Here is a 17,429-nt window from a genome sequence, read left to right as displayed (position 1 = left end):
ATTATAATTGCACGGCGTAATTCTGATGACGAGAAGATAAAAAAAACAGTCGGTGCCGCGGCCCCGTAATTGATTTGCTTTTCTTTAGTATTAGTCGCTACGGTACCATTTGGGTGGGAGGTGGTTCAGATGAAAGCCGACGTCGGTCTTGAACTCGGACTACAAGGAACACAGGGTATGTGTTCTTTTTAACAATATCATATGTATCATATAAATTATATACCAGCAGACGTGTAGTCAACGAGCATTGCTCAGTTAATGCTTGTACCTTGAAGGGGCAGAGGAAGCTCGTTGTGCTGTGCTTCGTTTCGTTCCGAGACAGTACTACAAGGTTACGGGTTAGCAAAAAACTAACAGCACCGCTGAAGACAACCTGAAAACTAAACTGAGGCAATGAATGGTCAGGGCCGGTCCATTAGGCGCCTAGAACAGCAGCTGCAGCCAAAGTAAAAGAATTAGTTTGACAGACACACAAACTCAAAGCCACCAGTTCATCCTGCAGGAAAGCTGGACCATTTTCACATAGCCTATGTACCTGATGAATGCTTTTCGGAAACTATCCACATTATGTGTATAACATATATGTTATTTTTGGAGGGGCAGATTAGGGGCCTGAAAGTTAATTGGGGGTTCAGGCCAGGGGCATAAGGCTAAAAGATTACTGAGCAGCTAATGTTTCTGCAAGTGATATTGTGTAAACCCCACTTAGGGCTCCTTTTACAAAGGTGCGTTAGGGCCTTAACGCGTTGAATAGCGCGTGCTAGCCGCTACCACCTCCTCTTGAGCAGGCGGTAGTTTTTTGGCTAGTGTGTGCTAATCCGGTGAGTGTGCTAAAAACACTAGCGTACCCTTGTAAAAGGAGCCCTTAGGGTGAATATAGTAGCATTCCATGCTTGGTTTTCCTCTCTTACATATTTGGACTTATGGGTTTTATAAATTAGATCTTCATCTTTATACATTTGGTGTAGCAAAATCATGATGAGCTCGGGGTGTTAAATGAACCTGTGACACCTGTAGCATAATGTTTTGCTCAATTTATTTTCTTTTAGTGTGATGGATAGCCAGATACTGACCCCCTCCTTTACGAACGCATAGCGCAGGTTTTAGTGCTGGCAGCGGCGGTAACTGCTCCGATGCGCATAGGATTATATGAGCGTCAGAGCAGTTGCCGGTGCTAAAATCCACGGTATACATTCATAAAAGAGGGGGTGAGTTTATGTATTTATTTATTTAATTTGTTTTCTATCCTGTTCGCCTCAACGAACTCAGAACAGGTTACAGGTTAGCATATATAAACATATATATATATTTAACAGGTTATAATTTTCATAGTTACAAGACGCGTTTTTATCCTACCAAAAGAGGAACTGTCAACGTCATGTGTTCTGGCTCTGTACTCTCCGGGCCCCTGACTTCTGCTACCTCTCGAGAAGTACTGGACTTCAATCCGGAGTCGGACGCTGCTGCCTGCGAAGAGGTTCTGGGAAAACAAAAAGAGCAATTTCCGTCAGCATCAATCTTTCGGTGCAAACAGACTACACATCGCTTTTGGCACTCGGAAGTCATGATCACGTGACAATAAGCTCCCATCCCGCTGAAGAGAAGAAAACAACTCCACAATAGGAAGGGAAACCCTGTGACAACAAAAATACTACAAGTACTTCAAGGAGGTATTTGCTGGGACTCCTGTTTTCCTCTTCTTCTCTCCCCATCCCTGGACCAGCAGCGGCAGCTCAATGTAATTTTAACTTAGCCGCACAGCTACCACTAGCATTAGTTTAGCCGCAGGGCCTTTGCTAGGCCGGCCCACTTCGATGATGTGAGGCGGGCCAGCCTAGCAAAAGCCCCGAGGCTGCCTGATGAGATCGCAGCTAAACTAATGCTAGCGTCAACTGTGTGGCTAAGTTAAAATCACACTGAGCTGCTGCTAGGCTAGAGAGAGGAGGTATTGCTGGATGGGGAGGAGGGAAGGGAGCAGGGGTACTGCTGGACATGGGGAACAGAGAAAAGAGAAGGGGCACTGTTGGACAGGAGGGAAGGGAGAAGGGGTACTGCTGGTCAGGGAGGAGGTAAAAGGAAGGGAGAAGAGGTGCTGCTGGACCTGGCAGAAAGAGCAGGGAAATGAAAGGTGCTACACACTGGAGGGGCGGGTGAGATGGTGCATGAGGAGAGAGCATGTTGGGTTGGGTTCTGGGGTGGAAAAGAGGGATGCCACTCGAGAGAAGAGGCAAGGATTGGGGAGAAAGCGTACAGGAGGCAGAAATGTTGGATTCATGGAGAGGGAGAGATGGATGGGAATGACAGAAAGGGGGGGGAAGGAGAAATGTTATACTCTGGGGAACAGAGCAGATAGTGAAGTTGGACTCATGGAGGGAGAGAGAGAGAGATGTTGGTTGGGGGAAGGAAGGAGGACCAGAGGAGGAGCATGCAGGAGGAAGAGAGAAAAAAATGTTGGACTGGTGGAAAGGAGGGATAAATGTTGGACTGGGAGGGGGGCCAGAAAGGAGGAAGGGAGATGGACTTCAGGGGGCAGAAAGGAGGAAGGGAAAGAGAAATATTACACTGGGGGGAGGAGAGATGACTAAAGGAAGGGAGAGATACCAGGAAAGAGAACGAAGGGAGTCTGGTAGCGCTACAGAAATAATAGTAATAGTAGTAGAGAGAGATGCCAGATTAGGGAAGGAGAGGAAAGAGATGCCAGACTGGGAAGGAGGGAAAGGAAGGAGAGAGATGTCGGACCACTGGGGGAGGAGAGAGATGTCAGATCATGGAAATAGGGAGGGAAGGTGAGAGAGATAGGAAGGGAAGGTAAGACATGGAAAAGTAGACTTTGAGAAGAAAACAGAAAAATGGAAAAATTGAATGTTAAGTTAATGCCAAAAATGGATGCAAGGCAGAAAATGAAGACAGAGAGAAAAACAGTCAATGGATAAGAAGGCACTCGAAACATAGTTAAAAGCACAGAAAAATAAAGTCACCAGACAACAAAGGTAGGGAAAATGATTTTATTTTCAATATAGTGATTGAAATGTGTCAGTTTTGAGAATTTATATCTGCTATATATATATTGTGTGTATATGAAAAATGAATGGAAAAATTTCCACTACAATTAGTAAAGGGAGTGGGATCTGGGGAAGAGCTTGGGAGGTTTGTGGCTGGGGGTACTCAGTTGATATTAGTTATACTTCCCTGCTGGCACGCCCTACTGGCATTTCAGGGCCTGTCTGGAGGGCCTCTGCATATGCGTAGATGTCAATGTGATGATGTCATGCATACATATGATGTCATCACAGCAATGTCCGCATACTTCTGGGTGCCTCTACCTTTAGTGTGCCCTGGCTCAAGAAAGTTTGAGAAACACTGGTCTATACCATTTTCCTAGGGGATCTCGGAACTGTTTACATGAATTTATTCAGGTATTCAAGCATTGGTCCCCGTCTTTCCCAGGGGGCTCATAGTCTATCTAATGTAGCTGGGGCAAGTCTGACAAAGATAGCAAAACAAAGTTTACAAAGAATGGTAAAAATATAATATGACAAAACATGATATGGTGAGACATAGCATGGCGAGCATAGTTCAGCAATACATAGCATGGTAAACATAATATTACAAAGCACGGCTAACATAGTATGACATACAAAAAATGGTTAGGCAAGCATGCATGATGAAACATAGCATGTAAGCCATGGAATGGCAAACATGGCACTGTCACATAGGATGAAGCACTTCAGTGTTTAAGACTCGAGACAGTGGAGAGTTGGGCTCTTTGTCAGAAGGTCCGGGGAATTTGGGTTGACGCACTCTCATAGAGGGTCAGGGGAAGAGGTTGCGTTTTAATTACCGTCCTGAAGTTCAGCAGGCCTTCTACTGATCTTATTTATTCATTTATTTCTTTATTTATTCATTCAATTTTCTATACCGTTCTCCTAGGGGAGCTCAGAATGGTTTACATGAATTTATTCAGGTACTCAAGCATTTTTCCCTGTCTGTCCTGACGGGCTCACAATCTATCTAATATAGCTGGGGTAATGGGGGATTAAGTGACTTGCCCAGGGTCAGAAGGAGCAGCGTGGGTTTGATCCCACAACCTCAGGGTGCTGAGGCTGTAGCTTTAACCACTGTGCCACACTCTCCCCTTCTCACCTCTGTGGAGGTGCATGCCTGTCCTCCGCTGGTGCTGGTTGGTGTGGCTGCAGTACTGGGTGCCCTTTATGATCTCATTCAATTTCTTAGTACGTTCTCTGCTGGTGCTGAGCGCCGAACTCCTTAGATCCGTCTTTGGATGAAGATGCTGCCTCTAGGATCACATTTAGCGGCCGCTTTTTTAAGGGCTCTATTCTTGTTGGTATAGGTCTGGCTAACCTCTGCTCAGGTGTTGTGAACGCTGCCCTACGTTGCTACCTGTAAACCAGTTTTGCTGGATGTCAGGAGGGGATCATTGTTCTCTTTGTTCCTCTTGCAGGTATCATCAGGGATACTTAGGTTTTTCCTTCTAGAAACGTTCTCAGGGCTATGTCCACATTACCGCAGTGCCAATTGCAGGCGTCTTCAGATTCTTGTGCAGTGGCTACACCTCACAAAAAATTTCGCCAGCGATCGGGCATGACTTCCTCTTTCACAGTCTGTCTTCTACAGTTTTGTCAAGAGTAGACTCGACTTTCATCAGATACTTAGTCCTCCTTTGCCCACCTCCGGCTTTGGTTTCTGGACTGTAGCAAGTTGACCACAACAGAGTCCAAGGTCTGCGATATTCTGCAACATCTCTTAGTCTTCAGGATGCTGGATCTTGTTCCAGACCATGAATGGGAGCTTAGGTGGATACACTTGATACTTCCTCATGCCAGAAAGGCTCGGAGGATTGGAGACATATTCTGGATCTACAATCGGTCACCCATTTCTTGCAAATTCCTTTTTCTGAATGGACAATGGAGTACACGGTACTACCTGTCTCCAGGGGAGTTTCTAGTGTCCTTGAATCTCACAGAGATTTTCCTCCATATTTCCATCTGCCCAGAGCATTGCAGGTTTCTGCGTTTCCATGTTCTGCAACAGCTTTTCCATTTCGCAGCTCTGTCCCATGGGCCTTGCGACAGCTCCCGCAAAGTGCTTGTAGTTGAGACAGCTTTCAACCTGCAGGGGGTCCAAGTCCACCCTTCCTGGGACAATGGGTGATCTGCGCTCTGTCTCATTGGGCACAAAGGCCCATGATTTTCTTCTCAGGAACAGTGGACAGAACCTTTTGTCGATAGATCAAAATTCTCTTGGACTATCCGGCTCTCTTGGCCTTGTTTTGCCTGCAGGTTCTGGGGTCATGGGGCCGGCATGCCCATGTGCCCTTGATGGGAGTCCCTCCTATCTTGGTGATAGCCACTGAGTTTCCCCCTTCAGATGCCGCTTCCCTGGTCGAAGCCAGCTAGCAGCAATTTAAGCTGGTGGCATCAGGGGGTGGCTCTCATCCAAGGCTGGCTTCTTTGGTTTTCAAACTGGATGATTCTTATTTATTTATTTAAAGTATTTATATACCACTTATAGCCTAAGTGGTTTACATTCAGGTACTCAAGCATTTTTCCCTATCTGACCCGGTGGGCTCACACTCTACCTAATGTACCTGGGGCAATGGGGGATTAAGTGACTTGCCCATGGGTTTTGAACTCATAACCGCAGGGTGCTGAGGCTATAGCCGGAATCGACAATGTTCTAGTAGTCTTCCTTGGCTGACAGTTCTGGTCTCGGGAGCATGGTCTCTCTTACAGGAAGCGTTGCATCAGATCTTACAAGAGCTGGGGTTTGTCCCAGAGGGTCTTGGCTTGGGCAGAGATCTCGAAGGCTGGTCAATGACCAACGAGGAAGCTGGGGCTTGATGCCTTGGTTTGGCCCTGGCTAGCTCACAAGTGCCTGTATGATGCTTCCTCCGTTACCTCTGGTTGGTTGGTCGGGTCATCCACCGGACAGCAACACAACCTGGCCTGGTGACTCTAGTGACTCCAGATTGACATCGCCACCTGTGACATGCGGTTCTCGTATGTCTTCAGTGGGACGAGAAGCTCCGGCTCCCTTTTCATCGATATCTTCTCAGTCAGGTGTCCATGGAGAACCCACGATGTTTTGGTCTTACGGCATGACTTTTGAGTGTTCATCCTTGATGATGTGTAGTTATTCAGAGGCAGTCATCTTGACTCCTTTGCGCTTGAAGTGACCCTCTCTTATGGCTTCTCCTGCCAAAGCCTGGAAGGCTTTCCTACAGTGGGGTGCAAGGAATTAGGTGGAGCCTGAGAAGGCTCTCAGTTTGGTAGTCTTGGCTTTCCTTCAAGAGGGTTTAAACAAAATTCTGGAAATGGCCTCTCTGAAAGTTCCGGTTGCAGGCCTTTCGTGTTTTCGATCACACAGAGGCGCTAGTTTGCTAACTGCTCTTCCAGATGTGTCTAGATGTATGGGGAGGGATGAGGGGTGCTTCATCTGCATCTTCCTTTCCCTTCATGGAATCTTACCATTGTTTTGCAAGTGTGGCCCCTTTTGAACCACTATAGGATGAATTTCTTCTGGACCTAATGATCAAGATGTTTTTTCTGGTTAGCATTGTCTCAGCATGGTGTATTTTGGAGCTTTATGCTCTTTCGGGCAGGGAGCCCTTTCTCCATATTATGGATGCGGGTATTTTTCCTCTATACTGTAACTTCCTTCTTGCCGACAATGGTTTTGGTCTTTCATGTCAACTAGAAAGTTAGGTTGCCTAATTTTCATCCAATAGGTTCAGTGCAAAGATCAGATCTTACTCAAATTGGATGTCCGGAGGGTCTTGTTCCATTTTTTGGGAGAGGACTATTGACTTCAGGCTGTCTGATCTCCTTTTGGTTCTAACTGCTGCCATAGTAGGCTGGCATCCATGTCCTTGATCACTCGATGGATTAGAATGGCCATTTCTGTGCTGCCAATTTCGCTTAATGCACTCTTGACGAGAAGTGTGGCTGCATTGTGGGCAAAATTTCACACGATTCATCCTGATGAACTTTGCAGGGTGGCTACTTGGTCCTCTCTTCATACTTTTCCCCAGTTTTACTGAGTGGTTGTGGCAGTGCGTTCTGATGCCTTGGTTTTGAGGGCAGGCTCTTCTGTCCCTCCCTAGCTAACGTGGCTTTGGTACGCCACCTAGCCTATGGAATCCGGAAGGGACGTAACAGAATGGAAGATTAGGTTTATACCTTCGATAATCTTCTTTCTGTTAGTCCCTGGAGGATTCCATATGACCCACACTCTCTGTATTCATTCAGTTGTTTGGAGTAGCCTGCTCCTTTCTGCCTCAGTTACTCTTATTACAGGCTTGAAGATTTTCCAGCCAGTTGCCAGATCCTATGGGGAATTTCTGTGAGTATGCACATTACTGAAGGCTTTTCTTGGGGTGCTCACTGCACATTGCAGGTTAGTACTGCATTGTTCCTTAATGTTTTTCTGAATTGCCTTTGTGCCTGTTATCACTTGTTAAAATTTTGCAGAGCATACCAGTTCATGAATTACTTCTGTTGATGGAGATTCCCCTGTACCCCCTTGTCATGGATTTATTTAGGTATGTTGCTTGGTTTTGGGACTTACTATAACTGGATTTCTTTACTAGCTCTCAGGCTAAAGGGGTGGAGCATGTGCTCAGAAAAGTTGTGGATTTCTGCAATACTCGGACTGCGGGATGGGCTTGAACACCTAGCGTATGGAATCCTCCAGGGACTAACAGAATGAAGATTATTGAAGGTATAACCCTAATCTTCCATTGTGCTTCATTCAAATCCACCTTTATGTTGCTACCCCCTACCATTTCTCCTTAGTTAACCACCATCCCCTCTGGTATCCATCAGAGGGAAAAACAGAATTCAACCCTCTCTACTGCTTCCAGTCTCCCCTTCAACTATCCTGCCCTTAACTCCTCTCCCCCTACTTACTTTCATGACCTTATTAGTCCCCAAAGGTCAACACTTGATCCTGAAACTATCCTTTGTCCTGCCCACCCCATTTTTGTAAATCTGTAATCTTTTCTATGATGTTCACAAAGTCCAAATAGCCTTTCAGTTCTCTTCAGTGATTGCTTTTGGGCATTTCCTGTGAGCTGCTAGCTAACATTGTGCTGCAGCCACCCATCAATCAACCTTCACTAACCTTCAAGCTGCTTCTTACCTAGCTCTTTTGTTAAAGACACAGATATAATGGTAGTTTTTCTTCTTCTCTCCCCATAGCTCATCTTCCCGTGGGCCATGGTAGTGGAAGTGGAGAACTTTTTTGGAGTTTACTTGCTCTTCTGCACCAACCCCAAGTTCAAAGGTCGCATTTACATCGGTTTTACTGTGAATCCAGAACGGCGCATCACACAACACAATGCTGGCAAGCACAAGGGTGGAGCTTGGCGCACCAGTGGACGTGGCCCTTGGTAAATCACTCTTCCCCATTTCTTTTATCCTGGAAATCCATCTATGTTTTGCAGAGCTCCCGCCACAACTGCAGTGACAGCAAGGTCACGTCAACATGCAAACATTGAGCCTTCTGGAGTGCAGGCTTGGGGTGAAATGGAGGTGCTTGGATCATCCTGAAACATTTGGAGCAATGCAAAGGGGACTGGTCCAATGAGAGGTGGTTCTTTCATCAACAGAAGATTGTCAGCTAAATGTGATCTGATAGTTGAGGGTTTTTTATTTAATGGTAGTAGGGATTTTCTAGTAATGAATTTCAAGAAACAGATTTCTCTAAGTTCAGGAATGTCATATTTATGGGTTTTTCTTGTATTCTGAAATGGCATTATCCAAGCATATAAGATAGAAAGAAAGATTTTGTGTATAGCGGCAGTGAAACTATGCTGAGATCTTCTTCATATAATACTCATGTCACAAGTTCTTTTTGTTTCCCTAGGGACATGGTGCTGATTATTCATGGCTTCCCTTCTGACATTGCAGCACTGCGGGTAAGGAGAACTTTAAGTCTCTGCTATTTCAAAATATCATCCCTCTGTGTTCATTTTATTTCATTGTCTCTTACTTTTTCTTTACATCTTATGTTTTTATTGATGTCAGATTTTGAGCCTCTACTACTGGAAGCCACATATTTGTAGAGTTCAGGCTTGGTTTGTATTAAGAATGGTAACATAAAAAGTGGCATTCCAGCTTACATATTTGCAGGTTTAAACATAAAAACACTTGAACAATAAAGGTACCCGCAGTCAGGGTACTGCAGAAATCCACAACTTTTCTGAGTACATGCTCCACCCCTTTAGCCTGAGATATGGTAAACAAATCCAGTTAAGTCCCAAAGCCAAGCAAGGGGAAATGTTACAAGTCTTATCTGAGACCCTGGGCAAAGCTTGTTTGCTGAGCTGATGTGTATCAGAGCCAGTCCTGCTGGCTCACAGACATAGTTTTATTTATTAACCAACTTCATGAAGAGATTCACCCAAGGCAGTCTACAGAGGTACAGTTTAACATAAAACTTACAATTTTGTTAACAGCACAACAATAGTAAAATGACCAAACATAAACATAAATACAATCAATGAGGTAAACTTGGAAATGGCAAATTGAAACCTGATAATAGGACTAACCTGAAACACTATCTGAAGTTTACACATTTCACAGCACTTCTGAACAATTATGTAACAGAAATAGTCTAAATGTCAGTACAGGCAGTCCGCAGGTTAAGAACATACAACTTACGTCGGACTCGTACTTACAAACTGGGGTCCTGCCTCTCCCTTCCTGTGCCAACACGCCCCTTCTTCCTCCCTTCCTGTCCCAATGCGGCCCTCCTCCTTCCTTCTGTGTCTCATCATGCCCCTCATCATCTTTTCCTCCATTCTGCATCCCAAATTTGTGCCTCCCTCCCCCGGGTTGTTTACCTCCTCTGGCCAGCTCTCTCCTCCCTCTTCACAAAACTGCAAACAGCGGCTCCTGTAGGCAGCCTGCAGCTGACCCAGAAGCCTTCCCTCTTATGTCAGAGGGAAGGCTTCCAGGCCAGCTGCAGACTGTCTGCAATGTTTTATATTTTCTTTTCAGTTCAATAGAAATAATTTAACTTCTCAAATTTTTTTATATAATTGGTATAATTCTCAAAAATTGCTTGTTTTTGCACCCCGCTCCCACCACATGCCAGCCCAGCCCAAACCAACCGCTGGTCAGAAACATCATGACTTGCACATCTGCTTCCCTGACTTAGAGGGAGCATTGCCCTGGACTGCAGGAGAGCACTAATTTTTATTTTTTACCTCAGAGATACTACAGCCCTTATCAATCAGCTTTTCATCACCTACAACCTAGCCAATCCAGGTCAACCAGTCTTTAAACAAACCATATCCATGTAGATTTCCCACTGCATCAAATTCTGTTACACTAAAGCATGTTAATCACATCCTGGCGGGATTGGCGTGCACTGATTATGCCCTACAGCTTCTTCAGTGTCAAACTTGTGAAAAATCTCAGTATAGGACATCTTCAAAGCTGCAACCTGGTCATCAGTTCACACTTTGTCTAAGCATTATTGTTTGGACCACAGCACAAGACATTCATTCTGGACATTCCATGCTGTGGAATCTATTTGCTCCTTGATCTATCACCACCACTCTGATACAACTAGTAGCTAAGGACTCGCCAGCAAGTGTGCCTGCAGCTTGTCTCCAGAGAAAGCGAAGCAGCTTACCTTTAACGGGGGTTCGCCGTAGACAGCAGAGAATGCAGCCACACTTACCTTCCTGCCACCCCCCACTTAAATATGTTTTTCAGCTAGAGGTAAAACAGAGCTGGTGAGGGGAAGAGCCACTGAAAGCGGGAGTCCCTGCACACGCCCAGTAAGCTAAAGCTTACTATTACTAGGGGAGAGAACTGACACAGGTTCAGTCTGAGGATTTCACCACTGTGTGTGGCTGCTTTCCCCTGCTGTCTACAGAGAACCCCCATTACAGGTAAGCAACTTCACTTCCCGTGCACATAAAAGCAGTAGCCAAAAGCCACTGTGCATTAGCTGCATAATAATGTTTCATTTAGATTGACTAAAACCCGTGTAAATGAAACATTGCAAGCACAGTAACCTTTGAGCACCTTTCCGCAGCGTTTTAGATTTAGATTTTTAAGATACTGTTAGCCAATCATTCTGCTTGCAGTCTTCTATCGGTCATGCTGCAGCATTCCGAATTAGTTGAAACTGCTGCAAACTCTTTTTGGTTTGCACCAGTCAGAATTTGTTCCTGAATTGCATATAGACAGGCAGTTTTCTCAAAGCTATGGGTGGATCTGGTTCAATGGATATGAGTAGTTTCACATCATCAGAAAACATATATTGTATCCATTGACCAAAGCAGCTCAGCTAAAGGCTTGAGGTAGATATATTAATAAAATGGGAGATAGTATGGATCTCTAGGCGCCCTGCAGTTCAGTGGCCAGAGTGATGATGGGCTATTGCTGAACAGAACTGATTGTTGTCTGTTTGACATTAAGGATTTGAACCAAATAAATACTATACCACTGATACATCTTTCTGCTAGCCTTGTAAGCACAATATGATACACAGTGTTAAAGGTTGCAGAGAAATCTAGCAACACTCGTATTGAGGTAGATCATCAAAAAGGGACACAAGAACTGTCTTCATTTCAGCTTTCAGTCCTAGAAAATTGCTAGTTTAAGGCCAACCAGAGCATTTTTAACCTTACAATTTCTTTTTGTTCACTCTTTAACTTTCCTTTCGTTTTAGACTTTGATTGAGGTTATACATTTTTTGATTGAGGTTCTACATTTTTTGGGGGTAGGGGGTGTTAGGACTCTTACAGATAATAAAGCTCAGGGGAGATTGTATTCTGATAATATTCCAGGGCGGATCCCCTCTTGGCTATCACAATCAGGTGATCCTTTTGGCAGGAACATCATCGCAATTTGAAAAGATTGGATAGCCATGGATGTAAGCTCTTGTGCAGGATCTTACTTCTGGTGTACTAGTAGCCATCTTGCCTATACCTGCTGATTCCAGCTCCTTCCTCCCTCCCGCTGCACACACAGATTAGAACTTAGTTTATGTTGGAATTCTTTCTCATTTTGGTTTATGAGAATCAGGAAAATGTATTTGTGTGACAATTCATACGTGTGTTGACAAAGGAATATGTAATATGTTTAAAAAGTAAAGTGAAAAAAAAAGAATATTTAGTAATAAAAGTAAAATAAAATTATAAGTCCAGCAATCAAATGTTTCTCAGTCTATAGTCTGATTGAGCTGGGAATTTGTGGTAAACTTCTGATCCAGTCTTTTTTGTGGTACAGTTTGAGTGGGCATGGCAGCACCCGCATACCTCACGCCGCCTGACCCATGTGTCTCGCAAGTCTCGGCAGGAGTCGAGCTTTGATTTCCACATTCGGGTGATGGCAAGCATGCTGTGCGTGGCACCTTGGAACCGCCTGCCACTGACCATCCGCTGGCTGAAGCAGGAATACCGTCGTGACTTCCCTTCACAGTTGGAACCTCCTCTACATATGCCTCTTGCTTTTGGCCAAGTGCGGGCAAAAGCACCATCCAGAGCAAAGGATGGCAAGAAAAATACAGAAAGCAGAGCAGCAGGGGATCCAGGGGAGTTGCTTTCCTCCCAATGGGACCTCAGCAGGCAGTGCTGCTCAGTCTGCTACCAGCGCTTCCAGGTGAGCTATTCATTCAGCAATGGTAAGAGACAGTGCTCTTCTTTAAAGAGCTCAGTTTACCCACTTCCAGAGCCACAGTAGTTTCTCTCTACTTTTTGGACCTAGGATGTACTTTAAGTATTATCACAAGGTGGCAGTAGAACCCTCTCTTCTGCTCAAACTTCATAAGTCTGTTTAATCTTACACATAGAACCATTAGTCAGCAAAAAAGGTTTTCCACTTTAAACTAAACTAAAACTTAATTTTATAGACCAGGTCTTCAACCAACTTTGTTTTTGTTTATTGGCAATTGATATACCACCCTATCTTTATGCTGTGAATCTTCCAAATTTGCTTTATTTTGCAGTACCATAGACTGCAGATGATCTTTGGTTTCTCCTACACTTCTTTGAAGCTAAGGATTCTCTGTGTCTATTTTATGAATATTTGAATTCTGCTATTTTTGCCCCTTCACCTCCAGTTGTAGGCCATTCCCTAATCTTTCATATACCCTTTTTCTAAGTGTTTATAAAACTCCATACATACTATTAGATTCCTCTGCAATGAGATAAAAAGTTGTGTGTTTGAAAAAGAAGTGATTTAGCTGAAGTGAGAGCTAGTGGTAGCTGTGGGATTTGGAAACTGGGTCTATAGCTGTGGCAGCTCTGAGGGATTCAGTGCTGAAGGTTGGATACCGAGAGCTTGTGACAGTAATTGGATCTATATCTTTTTCTTCCACTTGTTTGTTTCTTGTCTTTACTCACAGAGTAAGGATGACATCCTGCACTGCTTCCAACATGGCTGCACCATGATAGCTCACTTGATTTGCCTAGCGGACGAATTCCTGAGTGGAGAGCCACAACATTTTATCCCTGTGGAAGGACAGTGCCCAGGGTACATGGATTCTGTATGACTGTGTAATGCTACCAGGCAGAGGAAAAAAGCCCAAGCAATTCCATGACCGTGCAGTGTCAGAGGAATCACTGTATTATGTATAAGTAGTTCCTCTTTTGGTGATTCCTATATGTGTGACTTCTCTATGGCTCTCAGTTTACACCTGCTCTGCTAATAACTGATCTTGCACATTATTCCCTGCAGCTGCAGAAATGCTTCAACTGATCCTTCCTGCACTTTGTAGCCTACAGCTGCAAGAATGATCTTGACTAACCCTTTTAAAACATTGCAGATGCAAACACACTATGCTGTGGGGAGACTTGATTCGCTACAAGAAAGGTTGCTATGGTGACTTGGAGGAAGTTTGCACATCTACACAGGTAGGAAGCTGGAATCATGGAAGAGCCCCATGCTCTGTTTATGGGAATATCTGATTCTTTTGCTTGTCTCTTTTTAGGCTCATTGGGCTGATGAACTTCAGAAGTAAGCGAAGAGTGATCTCAAAGGCTATCTCCTCTCCTGCACCAGCCATATAGCAGCATCACCTGGATTTTTCACATGACACTTTTATTGTTCCTGGAAGTTTACAGTAACTCCTGCTAGTCTGGCTCTCAAAGGGACAGGAAATTGGTTGACGGGCACAGGCAGTAATGTCTGTGCATGTAGGATAGAGTTTAAAGAAGAGAGAATTCACAGCAGCAGGGGCTGGGAGTGAGTTTCAGAGGTGTAGACATCGAAACAAACTCTCTCTCAAGATCCTTAAAACACTGAACTGCATATAGCTACAAACAAGTCTCATAACATCTCTTTACCTCTTGCTGGCTTGTTCATGAGTCTGGCTAAAGATTGGCAATCTAGTAATTTGACAGGAATTCTCCAGTTTAAATTGCCCTCCATGAGGGCTCCCTCCAATCTGTGAAGTGACTATAGGGATTGACTCTAGGGGTGAGGGAGTACTTCAAAGAGTCTGTACAATTTGCTACCGAGACTTCAGAAGGACTCTCTCCGAGCTGAGAGACAAGCTGTACTGGCTGAGAGACAAGCTGTACTGGCACACAATGGTAGTAAGGTCTGAAAGGAGATTAAGGGGCAGCTTCTTGCCACAGCTACTGCTGTTTCATTTTAACTTACATTTTCAATAATTTTATCTTTTAATTCCCATAAAATGGTGTTTTTAAAAAGAAATGAATGGCAAATAAATGTTAACTTGTTATAAAACAGTGTTTCCCAGCCACTATGGGGCTCATAATTGAAACTAAAATACATCGTCCAAACACCCATCCAACTTGGAATTTGGACTATCTAAAACAGTGTTCTTCAACCTTTTTACACCTATGGACCGGTGGAAATAAAATAATTGTTTTGTGGACCAGCACCGGTCCGCGGACCGGCGTTTGAAGAACACTGGGCCAAGTTGTGGGCCAGACCCCGCCCCCCTCCATCCCAGCCTTGCCCGCCTCCATAATAGTACTAATTATAACACAATTTTTTCCATTCATTTTTCACATATACACACACAATATAATCTTATTAACACATAATGGTTAACCACAAAATTAAACTACACAAAGCTATATTCCTAAATTTGCCATTGGTGATTTTATTTGGGTTTTTTTGCATCAATAAAAAAAATTGTTTGATCGTAAACTACACAGAGTACACTGTATGCTTCTCAACATTCATTCCTACCAGATAACCTCTTTGCAAATACGGGACCAAAAACTAAAAGTACTAATATATACAAACAAACACTAAGATGCAAGACTGCATGCAGTACAACCCCAGAGAAAAAGAAACAAATGCATTTTTTTCCTGAACAATGCAAAATACAGACAGCAGATGTACGCGGCCATGTGGATTGGCAGCAAATTTCTTCGGACTGGCACCAGTCCACGGACCGGTGGTTGAAGAACACTGATCTAAAAGACAAGTCGTCTAAGTGCCGATAATCGAAATGGCTTTTTGGACGTATCCAGGGACTTTTTAGACCTCTGAATCCCGCTGTGCATCCAGAGCTGAAAGGGGTGGTTTTAGAGGAGTGGTTAGGGCGGGATGTGGACCGACCTAGACTTAGTCGTTTTGCAGGGATAATCCAAAGTTTGACAAGACTTCCTGGACGTTGTGAGTTTAGACGATGTAAGTGCCCAAAAGGTATTCAAAGTGACCAGATAACCACTGCAGAGACCAAGTAAAGACCCACACACACTCCCTCTGTGTTCACTTACCCCCTCACACCCCCGCAAAGATCAGAATAAAAATGTACATACCTGTCTCTGGAACATCAGCACCTAGTATAGGAAAGCCTAGTAGAGCTGCACAGAGGTGGCTTAAGTAATCTGGGGTGGGGGGGTGAGCTAGTGAAACATAGAGAGGAGGACCCAGGCCTATAAGCCACTCTTAACCACTACGTTTATGGTGGAAAATGTGAGCCCCCAAAACCCTACTGTACTTCCAAACCCTACTGTTCTTCCATATAGCACCTGTAGCCATAAGGGCTATTGGAGTTGTAGATGGGTACATATAGTGGATTTTTGGGGGGCTCACCACAAACTATAAGGTAGTTGTGGTGAGATGTTTGTGCCACCCTTTTTGTGAAGTTCACAGCAGTGCCCTGTAAGATGCCCCACTGCTCTGTTGCCAAGTGTGGGTGGCCAGTCCATCATAATACTGCCCCCTCTCCCCCCATATCCAAAAGGTCTTGTTCTGGGCGTTTGGGACTTGGACAAATTTTTGGTCAAGATTATGGTATAAAGATAGACATACTGATGGTCTGAACAATCAAACACCTGGATGTACTGAGAGATGATTTTCAAAAAAAAAAATATTTTGGACGTATTTTTCGAGACTGGACATTTTACCGCTGCCGACTTAGGGTGACTAGCGCCCTACATCCAAAATGGACTTAGATGTTTCTTTTGATTATGCCCCTCTATTCCTGATCAGATGTATGGGCCACACAACAATCACCACCACCTGATGCTCAAATCTAGATCAGCAGCCAGGCTCTGCTCTCAGTTACTTGAAGCAACAGGAGAAGCCAGCAGTGGTTTTTAAATGTACACATGTTCCTTCCTAAAAACATGTGTAGTCGCATATCTCTCCTTTCTAGCTACAGCATGGGTCTCAGATCATGGAAATTATCTGGCAACATGCAGGGGGACAGATAGTTGAGCTTTCTTTGTGCAGCCCCCACAATGCACACAACACTTCTTTTATTCCTCCCAAGCTGCCTCCTTTAAGCCTTTTCTCTTCTGTCTTATCCTTAGCCTGACTAAGATGAGAAGAGCAAATCCTATGCACTAGACATGGCTCATTTGAGGAAGGGCCAAGACCAGGGGATGGCAACCAGGACAGTTGTCCTGAGCCACCATACCATTGAGGCTCTCAAGCCTATCCAAAATCAAGTTTCTGCCCTGTGCTTCAGCCTACCACCAGCTTTGGTTGGTGGCAACAACAATAAAACTGCTCTACAGTTTCATGTAGCAACTAAGGTAACTTATAGAATCAGGTATTCACATCTCACAAATTTTTGATCCCTCATGCTTACAGAGGGAGCTTAAGTCTAGGAGTAGGGAGGTCTATTTGTGGCAAGGATCTGAACGACAGGATAGCAAGAGAAGGCATCCATGTGTTTTGGAATTAAACAAGCTGGGAGATGTTATAAATGTAAAGTTTCCTGCCACTTTTTCACTGCTAGATGCAGCTGGAGTAGAGCCCATCCAAGGGCTATTTGACTCTAGATCACAGGTGTCAAACTCAAATCCGGCCCGCCTGGCCATTTTATGCGGCCCGCTGTCCAATGCCGGCTCTCTCTTCCTCACAGCCGTAATGTGCACAGAGCCGCATGCAGCAGCTCCTCGCATGTCCCACACCTCATCCAGAAGCATTCCCTCTGACGTTGCGATGTTCCGGTTC

At 44.4% G+C, this 17,429-nt stretch overlaps 1 protein-coding gene across 4 annotated transcripts; it reads left to right on the top strand.

Moving 5' to 3' along the window:
- The first annotated feature begins 37 nt into the window (after positions 1-37).
- LOC117360577 (structure-specific endonuclease subunit slx1-like) lies at positions 38-14,941 on the top strand. Of its 4 annotated transcripts, none has more exons than XM_033944530.1 (8): positions 40-175; positions 7,610-7,740; positions 8,220-8,410; positions 8,887-8,938; positions 12,270-12,641; positions 13,387-13,514; positions 13,807-13,894; positions 13,972-14,941. In XM_033944530.1, exons 3-8 carry the CDS (start codon positions 8,238-8,240, stop codon positions 13,999-14,001), a joined length of 843 nt encoding a protein of 280 aa, XP_033800421.1. In that variant the 5' UTR covers positions 40-175; positions 7,610-7,740; positions 8,220-8,237; the 3' UTR covers positions 14,002-14,941. The 4 variants fall into 4 exon arrangements, with proteins under 4 accessions (XP_033800417.1, XP_033800421.1, XP_033800420.1 ...); XM_033944529.1 differs by lacking the exon at positions 7,610-7,740 and adding an exon at positions 1,317-1,670; XM_033944526.1 differs by lacking the exon at positions 7,610-7,740 and having other exon boundaries at positions 38-175.
- Positions 14,942-17,429: the final 2,488 nt, after the last annotated feature.

Source organism: Geotrypetes seraphini, chromosome 5 (assembly GCF_902459505.1).
Source record: "Geotrypetes seraphini chromosome 5, aGeoSer1.1, whole genome shotgun sequence".
NCBI classification, from domain to species: domain Eukaryota; kingdom Metazoa; phylum Chordata; class Amphibia; order Gymnophiona; family Dermophiidae; genus Geotrypetes; species Geotrypetes seraphini.
This window is presented reverse-complemented; position numbering and strand designations above follow the sequence as displayed.

What these genes read in the sequence shown, in the direction of transcription:
- LOC117360577 (XM_033944526.1), top strand. Translation starts at nt 8,238, where the DNA reads ATGGTAGTGGAAGTGGAGAACTTTTTTGGAGTTTACTTGCTCTTCTGC. An exon ending in CTGACATTGCAGCACTGCGG is followed by an intron (nt 8,939 to 12,269) that starts GTAAGGAGAACT and finishes TTTGTGGTACAG; the next exon opens with TTTGAGTGGGCATGGCAGCA. An exon ending in AAGTTTGCACATCTACACAG is followed by an intron (nt 13,895 to 13,971) that starts GTAGGAAGCTGG and finishes GTCTCTTTTTAG; the next exon opens with GCTCATTGGGCTGATGAACT.